Source organism: Scyliorhinus torazame, chromosome 13 (genome assembly GCF_047496885.1).
Source record: "Scyliorhinus torazame isolate Kashiwa2021f chromosome 13, sScyTor2.1, whole genome shotgun sequence".
NCBI classification, from domain to species: Eukaryota; Metazoa; Chordata; class Chondrichthyes; order Carcharhiniformes; family Scyliorhinidae; genus Scyliorhinus; species Scyliorhinus torazame.
The window spans coordinates 59,052,019-59,072,132 of NC_092719.1; the positions used below are offsets into that span (position 1 = coordinate 59,052,019).

Genomic DNA, 20,114 nt, shown 5'->3' on the forward strand with positions numbered 1-20,114 from the left:
TATCAGTCAATTAATTGACAACTTGGTTGTTGAGTATTCAGACGTGAGATGAATGAGGAACCATTACCATGTCTGGCAGGAAGTGTTTCTTTGGTGCCCAACATCATAAATCTTTCCACTGTATATGCAGGGACAATCTGCTTTTCTGATGCATTTGTTGGTACCTCTTACGTTATCAAGAACAGTGCCTGAAGAAAAACACTGGTGTAAGTGCATTGAAATCCACCTAATGCAAAGTTTTCATGTATAATTGCAGCATTGAAAACCTGGTTATGACACAGAGCTGGATTTTCATAACCAAGCTGGGTCGCAGGAGTCAGGAAAATTCTCACCCACCTCAGGAAAAAGTGCCTGCAAAAGCAGAATCTTCATTGTTGGCTGGTGGTGTGGACTAGAATTAGGCCAACCAACCCGGGAAAGAGGGACTGCCACGTGCCAAGGCAGGCAGTTTCAAAGACTTGCCTCAGCACTATGGGAACTCATTTCAGATAGGATAAAAGTAGAAAGGTCCTCCCCAACCTTACCTCATACCCCCACACACTCTTCATACCCACTCATGCCACCAGACGCATCCCACTCAACCCCCATGGCTCCTCAAGCATCCCGCCCCATGCCAAGCTACGGCACTTCCATACCCATTGATCCACTCACTATCCACTGTATAGAACCAATGAACCTTGGGGCTCAGGTGTATCAACACGGGTAATGGATTTCTGGGCTCTCGGTCAAACTGACCCTAACCCTAACCCTAATTATGGAATTGGGATCGTCCCACCATCTTTGAAGGACACCAGAGTCATCCCAAATTGGCAACATCCACTCCAAAGTCGTTTACCTGGAACTGAAATTTTGGTGTAGTCGCGTATTTCCAATCTTAATTGACAAAGGATATTTCTAATACTAGAAGATAAGTTGCAACCTAATTGGCATGGTCATCAGTTGTTGTCATCCAGAGCCATTCCCAATTTTCCAAGGAACTCAGAGGGGAATTTCCCAAAGCTTTTCCTGAATGGGTCACAGGTTGTTTCTCTGTTCTTTTATCTCCTCAGGAGATAGCGTAATTGAGGGGTGAGTGAAAGGTGTATACTCCCTCTCGATTGGATGGACAGATTCAAATGGCCAGAGGGCCTGATTATGTTCTTTTAATTTCAAATCTAATTGGGTTCCTTGGTACTGTAAAGAAGATTCATGAAATGAACCTCTTGACTTTGCAGATGTTTAAATGTCAACGTTTAGAAAGCTATTGTGAATATTCAAACTTGCATGATCAGATGCTGCCAATCAACTATACAAAGACATGAATGAGAAGCAAGAGTAGTCCACTTGGAAATATTGCATAAGTGATTGGGGGCTAAAGTGAACTTTTTGATTTTAGTCCAAACTGTTACATGCCACTCCTAAACTGGTAATGTTCACAAACAGAATTATTGTTCACAAATTCATTAATCTACAAAGAGGCAGCTTAGAGTTTATCAAACTTTTCATCCCGAGGTAAATATATGGACCATGTCTCAGCAATGGCACTACTTGAATGCAGAAGTTGGCCAATTCTAGTACCAACAGCAAATGAATCGAAAAGGTAATTGGATCATTATCTGAAAAGAAAATTCATTACATGGCTATAATCCCAACACCATAATCCCAACCAAGTTCTGTTCAAAGCTCCAAAACCTAGGACTTGGCTCCTCACTCTGCAACTGGATCCTCAACTTTCTGATCCACAGACCATAATCAGTAAGAATAAACAACAACACCTCCTCCACAATAGTCCTTACTACTGGAGCCCTGCAAGGCTGCGCACTTAGCCCCCTCCTCTACTCCCTGCACACACACGACTGCGTGGCAAAATTTGGTTCCAACTCCATCTACAAGTTTGCTGACCACACTACCATAGTGGGATGGATCTCGAATAACGACGAGTCAGAATACAGGAGGGAGCTAGAGAACCTAGTGGAGTGGTGCAACGACCACCATCTATCCCCCAATGCCAGCAAAACTAAAGAGCTGGATTGACTTCAGGAAGAAAAGTACTGTACACACCCCTGTCAGCATCAACGGGGCCGAGGTGGAGATGGTATACAGCTTCAAATTCCTAGGAGTCCACATCAGCAAAAATCTGTCCTGGTCCACCTACGTCGACACTATCACCACAAAAGCACAACGGTGTCTATACTTCCTCAGGAAACTAAGGAAACTTGGCACGTCCACATTAACTGTTACCAACTTTTACAGATGCACCATAGAAAGTAAGACCGCAAGAAACTTCAGAGAGCCGTGGACACAGCCCAGTCCATCACACAAACCTGCCTCCCATCCACCGACTCCATCTACACCTCCCCCTGCCTGGGGAAAGTGGGCAGCATAATCAAAGACCACTCTGACCCGGCTTACTCACTCTTCCAACTTCTTCCATCGGGCAGGAGATACAAAAGTCTGAGAACATGCATGAAGAGATTCAAAAACAGCTTCTTCCCCTCTGTTACCAGACTCCTAAACGACCCCCTTATGGACTGACCTGAGTAATACTACACTCCTGTATGCTTCACCCGATGCCGGTGTCTATGTATTTACATTGTGTACCTTGTGTTGCCCTATTATGTATTTTCTTTTTATTTTATTTTATTTTCATGTACTTAATGATCTGTTTGAGCTGCTCGCAGAAAAATACTTTCCACTGTACCTCAGTACACCTCCAAATGGGGGAATAGAAAGGGAGTGGCACATTGTGAAGTGCTCCTTCAGAGAGGACCAGCAGAGATACGATTGGTTGAATGGCCTCCTTCTGTACTGTTACCATTCTGTGATCATATGATTGTGTTCTCAAACAGGCAACCACTTAGAATCTATTGTTTTGCTTTAACAGAACAATACTAAATTGTTTATTTTCCTGTAAAATGCTATTCTCGCAATTTGGAGACAATGACATAATAATCTCACTGGATATCCTCTTTGATCATTAAGCAACTTTATGGGATGTTTCAAACTATTCACAATTTTGGTTTAATAGATATACTATGCTGTGATACATGAAGCCATTGCCACATGCATATGTCCTTTAAACTACATTATAGATTCCATTCCTGCTAAATGGCATTTATATTCTATTACAAGAATTGAACAAATAAAGTCGACCTTCATGCAAATAAACCTACAAGGTACTGTTAGTCTTGCAGTGCCCTTAACTAACAACCTTCAAAGCAATTGCGTACTTCAACTTGAAAGTTCGAATTGAAATTACTGCTGCCAACCTGGATCGTGTGAACCAGTTTGAAATTTTAATGTGAATCCCCAAAAAGTTCTAAGGTTACTGATTATTTTATTGATACTTATGGAAGGTGAACAAAATTAAGAATCGGCTCCAGGAGCACAGATAGGATCACCAGGAAAGAGTAGAACCCATTATTATTTCATTAAAATTTAGATCAAGCAGGATTTGGCATGCATTGCACTTTTTTTTTAAGTGTAAGTAAAGCAGCCCCTGGCCAGTGCAATTTAGCAGTGGGATATCCTGAACAGGCCTTGGCCACATTGCCAAATTTATGGGCACAGTGTTGAGGTTTTTCCACGCTGATCAGCAGCAGCAGCAACATCATCTCAATTATTAAGGTGAGACCCAAGGACCATTTTCAATAATTCCTTGGGACCCTGGCTTCTCGTGTGTTCAGCTTTCATAATTCTGGGTCTAGGCTCGAACACAGGCCCACAGAAATTCAGACCTATTTATTTCTGCACACAAGACTAACATTCTGATTTATTCAGGCCCTGCACAGAGAAACAGCTGCCATGAGATGCTTCTGTTATAATCAGGTCTCTGCTCATGGGGGTGATAATATAAATTGAAACAAAAAAGAAAATGCTGGAAAATCTCAGCAGGTCTGGCAGCATCTGTAGGGAGAGAAAAGAGCTAACGTTTCGAGTCCGATGACTCTTTGTCAAAGCAAACAGACAGAGAAAGTGGGAAATATTTATACTGTGGAGTGAGAATGAAAGATGAGTCATAGCCACAGAAACCCAGGGAAACCGGGCGCTAATGGCCACAGAAACCAAGGGGAAAGAAGAAAGAATGCAGTCCCCAGAGAGTACAAGAGATGTGAAAGGTCAAACAGCAGAGAAACTAAATCAGAGGGTGAACTGCAGATGTGGGGGGAGGGGGAAGCAAAGAGGAGAAAGGTTAAGGAAAGGTGGATAAGATTGGGGGGGGGGGGATTAAATATATATTAAGAAAGAACAAAATGGTAAAAGACAGTTAAAATGAAATGGGATGAAAACAAATGGGTCGAGGTGGGGTAGTGCTGATCATCTGAAGTTGTTGAATTCGATGTTCAGGCTGTAAGGCTGTAGTGTGCCTAACCGTAAGATGAGATGTTGTTCCTCCAGTTTGCGTTGAGCTTCACTGGAACATTGCAGCAGGCCAAGAATAGACATGTGGGCATGGGAGCATGATGCGGCACCAAAATAGTCATCAATGTATCAGTAAAGGAGTTGTGGGAGGGGGCCCGGATAGGCCTGGAACAAAGAATGTTCCACATACCCCATAAAAAGGCAAGCGTAGCTAGGATCCATGCGGGTACCTCCTCCTCTTCGTCTTACCTTCCTCTTACCTCCCCCTGGACCATGACCAGACCACTGAATATCAAGCCATTATCTCCAACACCATTAACGACCTCATTTCCTCCGGATGACTTCCCCCTACGGCTTCCAACCTCATAGTCTCCCAACCCCGGATAGCCCACTTTTACCTACTTCCCAAAATCCACAAAAAGGACTGTCCCGGCAGACCCATTTTGTCAGCATGCTCTTGCCCCACCGAACCTATTTCCTCTTATCTTGACTCCATCCTCACTCCTCTGGTCCATTGCCTCCCCACCTACATCCGGGATTCCTCTGATGCCCTGCGTCATATTTACAGCTTCCAGTCCGCGGGCCCTAACCGCATTCTATTCACCATGGATGTGCAATCTCTCTACACCTCCATCCCACACCAGGATGGCCTGAGAGCCCTTCGCTTCTTTCTCGAAAAGAGGCCCGGCCAATTCCCATCCACCACCACTCTCCTCCGCCTGGCTGAACTCATTCTATCTCTCAACAACTTCTCCTTTAACTCATCTCACTTTCTCCAAATCAAAGGTGTAGCAATGGGTACCCGCATGGGTCCTAGCTACGCTTGCCTTTTTATGGGGTATGTGGAAAATTCCTTGTTCCAGGCCTATCTGGGCCCCCTGCCACAACTCCTTTACCGATAGATTGATGACTATTTTGGTGCCGCTTCATGCTCTCGCCCGGACCTGAAAAAGTTCATCAACTTCGCTTCCAGTTTCCACCCCGCCATCACTTTCACCTGGTTCATCTCAGACACTTCCCTTCCCTTCCTTGATCTTTCTGTATCCATTTCCGGCAATAGACAATCCACTAATATCCACTACAGGCCCACTGACTCCAACAGCTATCTGGACTATAGCTCTTCTCACCCTACACTCTGTAAGGACTCCATCCCTTTCTCTCAACTCCTTCGCCTCTGTCGCATTTGTTCAACCGTGATTTCCCACCTACAGTTGTGGACAGGGCCCTCAACAGTGTGCGGTCCATCTCCCACGTCACTACCCTCGCCCCCTCCATTCCCTCCCAGAACAAGGATAGAGTCCCCCTCGTTCTCACATTTCATCCCAGCAGCCTCCCTATGCAAAGCATAATCCTCCGCCATTTCCGCCAACTCCAGCGTGGTGCCACCACCAAACACATCTTCTCTTCACTCCCTCTGTCAGCATTCCGCAGAGACCGTTCCCTCCGAGACAATCTAGTCCACCCCTCCACCATACCCAGTACCTCTCCCATCGGCCGTGGCACCTTCCCATGCAATCACAGAAGGTGTAACACCTGCCCCTTTACCTCTTTGATGCTTAACATCCCAGGCCCAAAACACTCATTCCAGGTTAAGCAGCGTTTCACTTGCATCTCTTCCAATTTGGTCTACTGCATTCGCTGCTCCCAATGTGGTCTCCTCTATATCGGAGAGACCAAACGCAGACTGGGTGATCGCTTTGCTGAGCATCTTCGGTCTGTGCGTATTCAGGACCCTGACATTCCTGTTGCTTGCCATTTTAACAAAAGACCCTGCTCCCATTCCAACATGTCTGTTTTTGACCTGCTGCAATGTTCCAGTGAAGCTCAACGCAAGCTGGAGGAACAACATCTCATCTTCCGGTTAGGCATGCTGCAGCCTTACGGCCTGAACATCGAATTCAACGGCTTCAGGTGATCAGCTCTACCCCACCTCGGCCCATTTGTTTTCATCCCATTTCATTTTAACTGTCTTTTACCATTTTGTTCTTTCTTAATATATATTTAATCCCCCCACCCCCATCTTATCCACCTTCCCTTAATCTTTCTCCTCTTTGCTTCCCCCTTCCTCTCCCCCCACATTTGCAGTTCACCCTCTGATGTTAGTGTCTCTGCTGTTTGACCTTTCACATCTCTTGTACTCTCTGGGGACTGCCATTAGCATTCTTTCCCTTTGGTTTCTGTGGCCATTAGCACCCGGTTTCCCTAGGTTTCTGTGGCTATGACTCAACTTTCATTCTCATTCCACAGTATAAATATTTCCCACTTTCTCTGTCTGTTAGCTTTGACAAAGAGTCTTTGGACTCGAAACGTTAGCTCTTTTCTCTCCCTACAGATGCTGCCAGACCTGCTGAGATTTTCCAGCATTTTCTCTTTCGTTTCAGATTTCAACATCCACAGTAATTTGCTTTGATTTAATATAAATTGAACATTGTGTGAATGTTATCCTCTATTGGAGGCAGTTTTTAAATTCTCCATCAAGTCTCTAATAGACTTCATTTTATTTCATGCACGAAACAACAAATGGGATGGTGATCATCAAAGTCCTCGCACCAATGGAAAGAGACAGATTTTGCAAACCATACTATTGTGCTTACCTCCAATACAGTCTTGGTAGAGGAAAGATACTGAAATGGGAAAATTCACCCGCAGCTCTCGCGTGCCTCCTGGCTGCCAACCACAGCAAATTAAAGCCTACTGAGAATATTATTGACAGCCAACCATTCCCCACTCCTTGCCACAACCCACATCCACCAGCAAAGTGAAATGCTTAACTCCTGTGAATTTGTGATCCTGCCTTAGTAGCATTCGAACAATATTTAGATTTTCAACACCCCTCACCCTATATGGAACAACGTTTCAACTCTGAGCACTCGAACACAACAAGTCCAACCCTACCCTAATCATTCCCCGCCCCCGTGATCAAGAGGGTAGCCTTCATTTTCCTCATTGGGTGCTGTTCAATTGTCACTTCTTTCAAATCCCCACAAACACATTTCCCCCTATCTCATTTTCTCTCAACTTTTACACCAACTTCCTCCCCGACTGCATTTCCCCTCCACGGAATCTCAATCTTCATCGATTCTATTTCTTCATTAGCTGATCATCGCATGCCTCTTTTCTTCCTCTAACATTTCTCTCACTGCTTTCCCTGCCCTCTGCTCATGCGTTATCCATCCACCGTCTCAAATCGGTTCCCTCAACCTCCAAACCAGGTCTGAAAAATCCATGTACAACACCACAGGAGGCTGGTTTAATCCATAAAATTGGATCCATAACAAGAAAGATAATAAACCTGTCTCAGTCAAAACAATATTGTTACCTGCCGGACATTCACAAGTATTTACACAGACGTCTTTCTTCTGCTGAGTGTTTGGATCAGTACATGTTGGAATGATGTCTGAACCACAATCCTTATAAATCTGATTCTCAGGACAAGAAGGGTTTTCTGGAAAAGAGAAATCATATGTTTTGTATTATAATGAGTACAAATACACAAATATCATTGCAGGCGAAGAGGTAACGTTTCAGGTTGATAATCCTTCATCAGAAGGTGTTCTAATGAAAGGTCATCGACCTGAGATATTACTTTGGATGGATTTCCAACACCGAAGGCGGGTAGCGATAGGAAAAGTCCGAGCTTCCCACGCCCGTCTCAGCAGAAAGTGTCCACAAAGAAAGAGTTTTCATGGGTGTTGGGGGGGGGGGGGGGGGGGGGGGTGGAGGGTGAAGGCTGCAGTCGGGCCAGCCAATATGGGAAATAAAAAGGTTGGCGGCAACAACAGGACCTGCCAGTTGCCAAGGCGACTTGTTTCAAAAGCCTGCATTAGTTCTGTGGGACTTTGACCAAGTTGGAATGAAAGTAGTAAGGCTCCCTAGCCCTCATTTCTTACCCCCCACAAACTCCCAAGGTCCTATCCATGCCACCTCATGTCCCCAATGTTAAGCTATGCCTCTCCACTCACCCCCATGGCCTACATGCTGCTACATGTCAGGCTATTCCTCCTCCCCCCCCCCCCAGCCCACTACCCATCATTCCCCATGCCAGGCTATGGCATTTCCATGCCTATTCACTGTATGAACTCTACAGTGCTAAATTTCTAATGGGAAGAAACACTTTTAAAAAAGGACATTCATTCATTACTTTGACTGTTAAATATTTTTTATTTAGGGTAATACATGTGTCAATCATCCAGACCCTTTAAGCATTATTAACATGAAACTGCAAATTCTTGAAACCTCTGAACCTTGCATAAATAGGAAATTGTCAGCAGAGATCAGGGAGCTTGAGCTTTCAGTCAATCAATGTTTTCTCTTGGTTTCCATTGTTTCAACTGAGTAATAGATCTCTGAATTCTCAGTAAATAATGCATAATGAGGCTTGCTTGAGTGTCCAGAAATTCAGTACTCTGTTGAAACACTTGGGTGGGGTGCTCTTTCCAAGAGCCGGTGCAGACTCGATGGGCCGAATGGCCTCCTTCTGCACTGTAAATTCTATGAAAACGATGAAAACTTGAGCTCCAGAGAAAATCTGCTTGATTGACAGCTTTACCCCTCTGATCTCTTTTGTCAGGTACACAATTATTTACACAAGGTTAATATGTTTCCACTGCTTGAAGTTTCTGCTACTGATACTTTCAAATGTCTGGATGATTGACACTTTCATTGTCCTGTAGAAATAGGACTTTTTAAAATCACAATTACAATAATCACTGGGGGTGGCATGTGGCACAATGGTTAGCATTGCTACCTACGGCGCTGAGGACCAGAGTTCGAATCCCGGCCCTGGGTCACTGTCCGTGTGGAGTTTGCACATTCTCCCCATGTCTGCGTGGGTTTCAACCCCACAACCCAAATATGTGCAGGTTAAGTGAATTGGCCACGCTAAATTGCCCTTAATTGGAAAAAAAAATAATTGGGTACTCTAAATTTATTTTTAAAATTATGACTGAATGACTGTTCCTTAAGATTTTTTCACACATCCTTGTTACTCTAAGATATATTGGTTCTATATAGAATAGAATGTGTCAATGCGCTTGGAAGTGCCATGATTTGGTCAGGGGGTATGAGAGGGCCCTTTTGAACTTGCCTTTCATATTGCTCCGCCTTGCATTGCAGGGTACACAATGCCCTGTGGTGCCAGAGGAATTATCGAATCCCTGCAGCGCAGAAGTGCTCTGAAAGAGCACCCGACCTAGGCCCACTCCCCCATCCAATCCCGGTAACCTCATCTAACCTTTGGACACAAAGGGGCATTTGGCATGGCTAATCCACCTGACCCGCACAACTTTAGACTGTGGGAGGAAACTGGATCACCCAGAGGAAACCCACACAGACACAGAGAGAATGTGCAAACTCCACACAGATAGTCACCCAAGGTCAGAATCGAACCCTTGTCCCTGGCGTTGTGAGGAAGCAGTGCTAACCACTGAGCCACCATGCCGCTGCATGAACAATAACACTTTGAAAGCCCAATTCCATGAAAATCGTGGAGGACCACAACATGACCGTCCCAACGATGGATCTGGCAATGTCAGAAATTCAAGGTTCTGGGCTAGTGACCAGAATCAGCCCACATCCTTACAAGGAACTCCTGAAAACTGGAAAGCTGGGACTGGGGCCAGGTATACTGGAATCGGGACCTGTCTGTCATTTTTATAGCGCTTCCAAATCATTACAACTTGTGAAAATCCAGGCCATTAACTCTGTTTCTCTTGACAGATGCTACCTGACCTGCTGAGCATTTGCAGCATGTTTTGTTCAGATTGTTCAGAAATTCAGGTTTCCACGATTTGTTGTATTTTGTTTTTACAGAGATATCTTCTCTTTCAGAGTAAAATTACTGATGAGCTTTAAATGTGAACTATTTACTGGTTTTATTTTCTAAATAAGCAGAAAAAGGTACCACATCTTGCAGTTTCCCTCCAACCAGGATGAAGCGCTTCTGCCCCACATTCGTGTGCAAGTTCTGTTAAAGTGCGACAGTTGACCTGATCTTCGCTTGGAGAAGAACAGACTTCCTTCAAGCAAATGCTGAGATACAGGGGAAAACTTTTGCACTGAGTGAAATGATTTGATATTGGCTTTATGCAGCTCTGATGAAAAGAAACACAACAATGGAACATTACAGATATGCAAACCCAATCTGAATCCTCAAGCTGTGAAATCTACGACAATTGAATGTCTCCAATTAAGCTTGAATACCTTTTGCATTACCGAGTGATTTCCAGTTTTCCTGAAGACAAGTTTATCCCTTTAGTCAGGGAGATTTTTTAAGGGGAATTTTCCACCCCTGCTTTCAATGGGCGGGAATGGCAAAGGGGGTGGAGAATCGAGGGGGAGTCTCAAAACAGCTATTATGTCAGCGGGATTTCCCCACTTGACTGCCCCCACCCTTGACCAGTGACATAACAGGGTTCCTGCTATGCAATCGGTGGGAAGTCCATTGAATTAATTTAAATATAATTAATGGGCCTTCTGGCTGGAAAATCTCGCCAAGTAAGAAAGTCCATCCCCGACAGTGTGATGTCACGCCACCGGGATTCCGACAGGCTTTTACAAATGGGAAACTGACGAACAGAATCCGCCGGGGATGCAGAGGTAAGTTAGGACCTCAGGGAGGAGAGGGTAAAGTCCAGACAGTCAGTACCCTGGCTCTGCCCCTCGCAGGATTCTCTCTTCCTGCCGCTAGTCAATGGTATTTCCGATTTAAGCCACACCATGCTGCTGGGAAACCCTCCGGGGTGCGCTGTCAGTGGAAAACATTAATCGTGACGGTCCTCGGATTTCGGCTGGGATATATTCTGTGCCGTACAGAAGGATGAGAGGTGATCTCATTTCAATTTACAAAATTCTTAAAGTCATTCACAGGGTAGATGCTACCTGGAAGTTCTAGAAAACTAGAGATCAAAATCTCAGAATAAGGAATCGGTCATTTAGGACAGAGGTGAGGAGAAATTTCTTCACTCAGCGTGTGATGAATCTTCGTTCTTCATTACAGACATCTCTAGTTGCTCTATTGTTACCTACATTCAAGACTGAGATCAATGCAGTCTTGCCCACCAGGGAAATTGAGTGATATCAGAGTAGGACAGAGGAATCGAGTTGATGTAAATGTTCAGCAATGTTGTTACTGAATGATGTAGCAGGCTCAAGGGGCCACATGGCCTACAGCTGCTTTTATTTCTTATATTCCTATAATGGAGTAATCTAATTATTTCACCTCTGGGAAGATATTTATTTGTAATTTGTAGCTCAATGTTCTGTCCCATTGGATCAATATATTTTATTTACTGGAACCCAGATCAGGTTCAAATTGTACTACATTGATTTGTGTTTGCAGTAATACAGCACCCCCTGGAAATAAATAACTTACAGGAAATCCTTCTGAACAGTGTAGATCTCCAGGTACTTTGATAGGACAGCTACCATGTGTAATAGAGTGTGTACGGATTGAGATGGCATCCACTAGAACAGAGAGAAAGAGAGAGGGTGACACTCCATGCTTTGCAATCTGGTTAACATCATTGGTACGATTTAACGAAAAAGTTGCTAATGTGTGATATACCCAAATGGGAATAGAGTCCGATGGCGTGCATGATTAGCCAGGTGTTTCCCAGTGCTATCTAATGGCCATTCGGGTAGATTGGGAGCCTCAGTGGGGAACACGAGGCCGAAGCCACACGTGGTCCCATTTTCTGCACTGAGAAGCTCTGCTCGCTGGAACTCCTCAGTTCAGGGAGAGATCGGGACGCCATTTTTAAATGGTCTCCCGATCTCCTGACTCCTCGATGCAACCAACAAGTGCCGTTTAGTCCAGGTTTCTACAAGATGGGGACCAGACGGAATAGCACTCGTGGGGGTCTCCCAGGAGATTGGCGACCCCCAGGTGCATGCCCTATGGTAGGCTGGTACCCTGGTACTGCTGGTGCCACCTGGGTGGCAGACTGACATGACCAATATGCCCAGGAGGCACTGTCAGCTGGCAGGCGCACTGCCAGGCTGGCACTGTCAAGGTGCCAAGCTGGCATTTTTTGTGCGGTGGCAATTGGGCAGGGGGTGCCCTGTGCGGGTGTTTGGGAGGTGCAAGAATGGGCCCGGGGACCCTCCCATAGTGCATTGGGGCTTGGGGGGGTCAGAGGTTGCTTCAGAGGCTCCGGAGATCACGTGTCACGATATCTCGCTACACTGAGGAGCCCCTCATAGTCTTATACACCTCAATCAGATCGCCTCTCAGTGGCTTCCAGTTATTAAAGCAGCCGTCTGTCATCACGCTCTGTTTCCCACAGCTCAGCCAGCTTTGAATCCACCTTATCAAGTTCCCCTGTATCCCATGTGCATTTGCCTTCTTTATAAGTCTCTCATGTGGGACCTTGTCAAATGGTTTGCTGAAATCCCTGCAAACTACATGGCAGTGTCATAAAAACTCCAGCGAATGGAGCTCCTCAGTGCAGAGAATGGGGTTATGTGTGGCCTCGGTCAAACGTTCCCCGCTGAGTCCCCCATCCAGCCCATGTGCTGTTTAATAGCTTTGCGTTTCTCGACGTTGCGAGTGCCGGGAAGCACAAGGCTATACACGCTGTGGGATTTTGTTCCCATTTAGTGAAATCCTGCCCAGACGTTTTTCACCACTGAGAGCTGAACTCGCTGACCAAACCGGTCCCTCAGACATCGGGCCGCCATTTTGAAAGGTGCCCCAATCTCTAAGTGAGATGAGGGTCCCCACACCCCTCCACCCACAGACAATGTCACCCTCCCACACACACACATGGACCCCACCCCACACACCCCCAATGAAGACACTGCGTTATGGAGTCGTTGAGGGCATCCCCTTTTCAGGCCTTCCCACAACTCATTCAGGCCCCCCCCCCCTTTGAGGACCTCCACCCTTCATCCTTTCAACCTTTCAGGGCCCCTTCATACTGGCCCTTCAGCCCCCCACCCTTCATACCCCCCTCATCCCTTTTATTGCAATGACTCCCCCTCAAGCCCTGATGCTTGGCATGCCACCCTGGGCACATGGACACCCTCACACTGCTACCTGGCACCCTAGCAGTGCTCCTGCCAGCCTGACAGTGCCATTCAGGCACCTTGGTAGTTCCAGGGTGGCAGTGCCAACCTGGCAGTGCCAAGGTGCTTGTTTGCCAGAATGAGAGCCAGGGTGCCACCTACCCTGTCCTTGATCACCCAGGGACCTCCAATGGCCAGGGAGACCCCCCGATGCAGTTCCAGTATTAAATTGGCACCCGGCTGGTATTTCCTTGGGGAGGCACGGCGCCAGCATGGCTTACCCACTTAACTGTGCGAGACTGGGTCCCGCCCTTGGTGCCCTGGTTAGATCTCATGAGGCACAACGGCTGTCGGGAGTCCCGGGGAGGCCTCTCCCAGCTCTCCATGTATGTAGTAAATCCCCCAGTGCACTTGAATTGTTTAAATACAAAGTTAGAACTAAAGTTCAAGATGACAATAGACAGCTACATACAGAGTTTTTAGAAGGGCTGAAACTCAAAAACATATCAAGAAGCCTTGAAAATCAAGAGGTAATAGAGAATTAGGAACTTTAAACAATCACAATCACTGGGAAAATACATTGGAAAGCTATTAGAACTAAAGATTGTCAAGTCCTCTATAACTGATGGCCTGCATCCTAGGGTGTTAAAAAAATGGCTGTGCAGGTAATAGATGCATTGGCTGTGATCTTCCAGAATTCCTTAGATTCTGGAAAGATTCCAGTGGGTTGCAAAATTGCTGATATAACATGTCTATTCACGAAAGGGCAGAGCTAGAAAGCAAGAAAGTATAGGTCAATTAGTCTAACATCTATCAGAGGGAAAACGCTAGAACACATTATTAAGGAGGCAATAGCAGGATGTTTAGAAAATTATATTACAACCAGGTAGAGTCATCATGGGTTTGTGAAAGGAAAATTATGTTTCTTAATTGAGTGTTTGATATAAAGGAGAGAGATTTTGTGCTCCTGTTTTCGGGGGTTGGGGGTTGGGATCAGCGTGCAGGGGTGGACAATCCTGTGGGAGTCCCATAAAGCATTTTATGCCAATGGGATGAATCTTGTGAATGTCCCCATCGCTCACTAATGATGTAACAGATATCCCAACGTTGAACACCTGGATACACATTTGAATATATTTAAATATCATTATCAGGCCTTTACACCTGATAGTCCCCCCACATTAACTAATCCATTCAAAACTGCGTGACTCACGACAGGTCCACAAAGACATGCACCTGGTGACCAGAAACCATCGCACGTGCACAGGTGAGTACAGTCCTGAAGGGGGAGAGGGTCATGTTGGGGCAATACATGGCACTGCCACCTGACACTACCTGGACAGTGCAAGGGATTAGTGCCAGGGAACAGTGCCTGGGCAGTGCCGGGGGTATTTTGTTGTAGGGTGTGTTCTGTGTCCGTGGTGGGGGCTCTGTGGTGGTGATGGGTGTGGTGGGGGGGGGTGGCAGGGGGGAATTTATTGCTGGGTAGGGGGACAGGGTTGGCATGCTGGAAGAATGCTCTATGTGGGTTGTTTCTATTTTTCTAACTTTTTCAGGGCACCCTTACCTTTTTTCTTCACCCATTGCCTAACAATATGGAGGAGGAAACTGTTATAACCCGCACGAACCTACGGGGTTGGAGCAATTAACCTCTCCATGAGTCTCGCCGAATACGAGCTCCCCGCTAATGGGGCGGGAACCCTAAATTATCCATAGTTAAGTCCTGTATAATGTCGGCTAGGTGTGGCACCGATAGTTCAGACCCGTACATATTGTAAATACTAGCATGTCTTAATAGACCAAATTTTCTTAAATCTACTTGGTCCGGCCTCATTTGTGGTCTCCAAAAGGAACCATCCTCAGGGCTGGGAGATTCCAATTTGCTTTTCCTGTCCCCTGTGCAGAAAAATGAGAAACATTTCACCCAAAGAATCTACAGAGAGATTAAGTGAGAGGCAGAAATTTGGCAGATAGAGCATAATCTGGGAGAGCATGAATTTAGGCAGAGTAGAAAAGCAATATTTTGTTTGACCAGAGAGGGACTACAGAACTGTACAGTAAAGACTCAAAGGATCTGTACGTCCTGGTCGCTGAAATGTTGGTAAGCAGATGGGGCAAGTGATGAGGTGGGCAAATGAAGTGCTAACGATTTTTTTTGCAAGCGGGAATCAGGGATAAAAGTTGGAAAGTGCCACTGCAACTGGGGCGAGGGTGGACAACTGCCCTTGGCCCAATAACATTTCAGACTGGTTGGTGGTGGGCAGAAGGAATTTTACTAGCTAATACCCCCACCCCCGCCGCCTTCAAATCTGACAGCAGTGGCCCAGAAAGTTCTACAATAGGAAATAATGACATGTCAATCCAGTGTTGAAAAACATATCAAATTCAGGAGAGAAAAGAATTAAAATCGACTGTGAATTCAATTTAGACCAGTTTTGCATTATTTTGAAAAATTACCCATCCTGCAGGTGAGATACGAGAAAAATGGTAAGACCTGGTAGGAAAATGGGTGTTTACTTAAAAAAAATTGAGTGTTTATTCTTACTGCTTTTCATTTGGCTCTTCACATTCCCTTTCTTTTCAAAGTTTCCACAAAGCCCACAAACATTTCCACTGTATCTCGGGTGAAGTTTTAGCTGAAAAAGAAAATGGATGCAATATTTAAATAAAGGCGAAAATAGTTATCTTGTTTGATCATTCGGAAAAATTATTTTCGTATAGTTTCATCCTCAGGCTAAATCATCGATAGCTAAATATTCAATGTATTCTTTCTTGGCCATTTGCACACCTTTCCACGCACAATGTAGCCCAATTAGTAATAATGAACTGTTTAGGACATACTAATAAAATCACATCAAATTGACAGTTGCCATTATTACAGAAGTACTTCAGGATAATTAAAGTGACGGGCTTGCTCGAATCATCAGCAGGCAAAAGGAGAATAGGAAGTTAAATAGCCAATGGTTTGGATGAACAGATGCTGGATTCTCAAATTTCAAAAAAATGGAGAGGGCCTATATAGCGTAGCCAAAATAATGCGGAGAGCCAATTCTGGAAATCCCACTCCTAAACCCAGCACCCACCATTTTCACCGAGGGGGAATGGGGTGGGTGGAAGTTTGCGTATCGTTACATTTTTCAGGAAAAGGTCTAAAGTTGCTGGAGTTTATATGGAGAGGTAGGGTACCCTTTTAGATAGGTCCATGGACACCTTTTGCAGAGGTGGTGCCCTTTCATAAATGACAAGTTCTATGAAATTATTAAAAGTAAGTGCAAAATGCATAAAATGTGGCTAAACCTAGTAGAATTATAAAGCTGTCAAGACAATTGAATCTCATTGCACTGTTGTGCTAGAAGGCGCTTAAATCTCCTGGCCTTCAAATGCTTCTTAAAAAATGTGCAATTAAAAAAAAATCTATCCTTGCCATTTGACTCTAGTGGCATAAGCCTGAGAACTATCATTGTATAATTTGTGCTGCATGACTGATTTCACAATTCCAATGGGAGTGTATGTCAGATCATAGTTTGAGTGACAGCTCCAACTGGTTATAAAAAAATTGATGTGGGATTATAAATGCAAATATTTATTTTTATCTGGGATTAAGCACTTGAATGAAATTATTTTTGGGGAAGGATTATGTAGTTGAAGGAATGCAAATGTTGTGAATGTTTTTTTTATAAATGAACCATGGGGATGGATAGAGGGGGAGAGGTTGCCATGAGGGTATGAGGAGTATTGGGGTGGATACAAAGGCATAGGTTAACACATCAAGTATAAGGGGCCACAGGACATGAGGTGGTACTAGATTGGCATCAATGGGGCATGGGGAGGTGTGACAGGGTGAGGGTTTGTAAGGGGTGAGGGATGTTAATTGCCTTATGCTTTTTATAGCTGGGATGAAGTCCCAGATCACCAAGGCTAGCCTTTTGCACAGCCTGTCTCTGCATTTGGCAAACACTGTGTCTGTCCCTGAGCTATTTCTGGGCAATGTTGGTCCAACTCCTGTTTGCACCCATCCATATCCCTCTCTCCAGAATGAATATTGGATCATATGAGACACTTTCTAAAATAGCTATTGTTATTCGTCAAAATAAACTTCAACATTAATCCCAAGAAAACATGCAGCAGTTACAGAGGGAAAGGTTCACCTTCTCTGTTATCAGGGTATCAGGGGCCAAATTCTCAATTTCTGAGTCAAAGTGTTGACGCCAATGGAGAATCCGTGGACTTACACGTCAGAAAAATCGGTGCCAAATCCGCACCAATTCTGCTACCGGTGAGGGGCTAGCACCAGTGTCGCGTGGAACACCATCGAAACCAACGAAGAATGGTGTGGGAATCGGCGGGTCCGTGATGGACACTCGTAGGGCTTATAGGCTGCAGCTGCGCTTAAACAATACACCCCCCACACACACACTGATCGGGGCCGAAATGGGACAGGGTATGCTGGAGCATTCATACACCTGGTGGATTCGCTGGGGCCAGAGGGCACCCTGGGGGACATCGGGGGGGGGGGTCACCTATATGACCCAAGGCACCAGGTTTAAAGTGGGCTGTCAATGGCATGTGCAGCTGCATGGCCGCCTTGCCAGGTGGTGCGTACCCATCCACCCTGAACCTACAGCCCAGTGGAAGTTTGCATCTATGCTTAGATGTAAGAAAAAATAATTTCTCAAAATGTGCAATATTAAATACCAAAAATCCTTGAAATTGATTCATAACATTTCTCTGATGATGCACAGAGCCAGTTTCAAGAAATATTTGACCTACAGGCATAAACTTTTCATCTTGAGAACACATAATACACATTCACAAAAGAAAGTCAAATAAATAAAAAACAGCACTAAAAAGCGTGGAGTGAAGAAGAGTAAAATGAAAAGGAATATTACACTTAAAAAGCATCTCACCAGCAATGCATTTTTTTGGTTCCAGATCAGGGATACAGAATGCTTCTTGTTTGCAATCTTGATGTTATCTGCATTTCTCCGAATATTGACTATCTTGTCATCATATGGCAAATTTCTTCTATAATAGTCATAAGGGAATTAAGTGGAAAAATTGGTGGAATATTTCTTCAAATAATTTCTTTGATCCATGCTAATTATCTCTCCGTTCTGTGTCTGGTAATGCAGTAGTTTTGTCACCAGATTATAAGACGTGTCTGTGGGTGTGTGTATCATTGTGGAATTGGGTAACTCAAGAGTATAGTAACCATGGAACTGCATTTGAAGAATTAATGTAAGGATTATTATCTCTAAAACGTGTGTTGTTTTTCAGGTTCCCCCTTTAGTTTCTGAAATCAGGTTTAATTATTGAAAAAGAAAAGGCGTAAAACATCTGTGTAATCTCAGAGAAGTTCAGTAAATCCAAAATCCATTTTTGTTTTTAAAATAACTGTAATGCAAAGACAAAGCTGTGGATTCTGACTTAACTAGGAAGTTACCAAAGGCACAGTAAATCCATAATTCCTCACATAGTTCATGAACAGCACTTTAATGGGTCTCGAAGGTAGTTCAAAGGTTTAGCTTGAATAAAGAGCTTTTCTGACATGAAGTTCATCACATTGCACTCTACCCACATAGAGTCATAGGTTTTTTGTAGAGGGAAAGAGGCCCTTCGGTCCGTCATGTCCACCCTGGCCATCAAGTACCGATTTACTGTAATCCCATTTTCCAGTTCTTGGTCCGAAGCCTTGTATGCTGTGGCATTTCAAGTGCTCATCTAAATACTTCTTAAATGTTTTGAGGGTTCATGTCTCTACTATCATATCAGACAGGGAGTTCCAGATTCCCACCATAGTCTCAGTGAAAACGTTTTGCCTCACATCTCCTATGAACCTCCTGCCTATTAATCTAAGACCCCTGGTTATTGACCCCTCTGCGAGGGGAAAAGGTTCCTTCCTATCCACGTTATCTCTGCTCTCACAATTTTATACACCTCAATCAAGTCCCCTCTCAGCTTTCTCTGCTCCAAGAAAAACAACCCCAGCCTATTCAGTCTCTCTTGATAGTGGCACAGTAGCATAGTGGTTAGTACCGTTGCTTCAAAGCGCCAGGGTCCCAGGTTTGATTCCTGGCTTGGGTCACTGTCTGAACGTTCTCCCTGTGTCTGCATGGGTGCTCCATTTCTTCCCACAAGTCCCGAAGTGCTATTAGGTAATTTGGACATTATAAATTCTCCCTCCCTGTACCCGAACAGGTGCCAGAATGTGGCGACTAGAGGCTTTTCACAGTAAATTCATTGCAGTATTAATGTAAGCCTACTTGTGACAATAAAGATTATTATTATTACAGCTGAAACACTCCGACCCAGGCAACATCCTGGTGAATCACCCCTGCACCCTCTCTGTGCAAAAACGTCTTTCCTGTAGTGTGGCAACCAGAACTGCACACAGCCCTCCAGCTGTGGCCTAACCAGCATTATATACAGCTCCAGCTTAAGCTCGCTGCTCTTTTATTTCATGCCTCGGTTAATAAATGGAAGTATCCATTATGCCTTCTTAACCATCTTATCTACTTGTCCTGCTGTCTTCAGAAATCTATGGACATACACACCAAGATCCCTCTGATCGTGTGTACTTCCTAGGCTCCTATCATTCATTGTATATTCCTTTGCATTGTTAGTCCTCCCAAAATGCAATACCTAATGTCTTTGAGGGTTAAATTCCATTTGCCACTGTACTGTCCATCTAACCAGCCTGTCTATATTGTCCTGTAATCTAAATATCGACTTGTAATCTACACGCTTCAGTTACTTAAAACACCTTT

At 44.7% G+C, this 20,114-nt stretch overlaps 1 protein-coding gene across 5 annotated transcripts in view; it reads right to left on the reverse strand.

Annotated features, from left to right (window-relative positions):
* Nucleotides 1–20,114, reverse strand: part of LOC140388049 (uncharacterized) — a 110,949-nt gene that overhangs the window by 77,564 nt on the left and 13,271 nt on the right. For all 5 annotated transcript variants that reach the window (XM_072471643.1, XM_072471640.1, XM_072471642.1 and 2 more), the window contains exons 5-10: nt 18,255–18,372; nt 15,893–15,983; nt 11,714–11,805; nt 10,244–10,433; nt 7,661–7,786; nt 68–188 (exon numbers count right to left, since the gene is read on the reverse strand). In XM_072471643.1, coding sequence (XP_072327744.1) covers nt 68–188; nt 7,661–7,786; nt 10,244–10,433; nt 11,714–11,805; nt 15,893–15,983; nt 18,255–18,372 — 738 coding nt within the window. The remainder of the gene's footprint in view (nt 1–67; nt 189–7,660; nt 7,787–10,243; nt 10,434–11,713; nt 11,806–15,892; nt 15,984–18,254; nt 18,373–20,114) is intronic.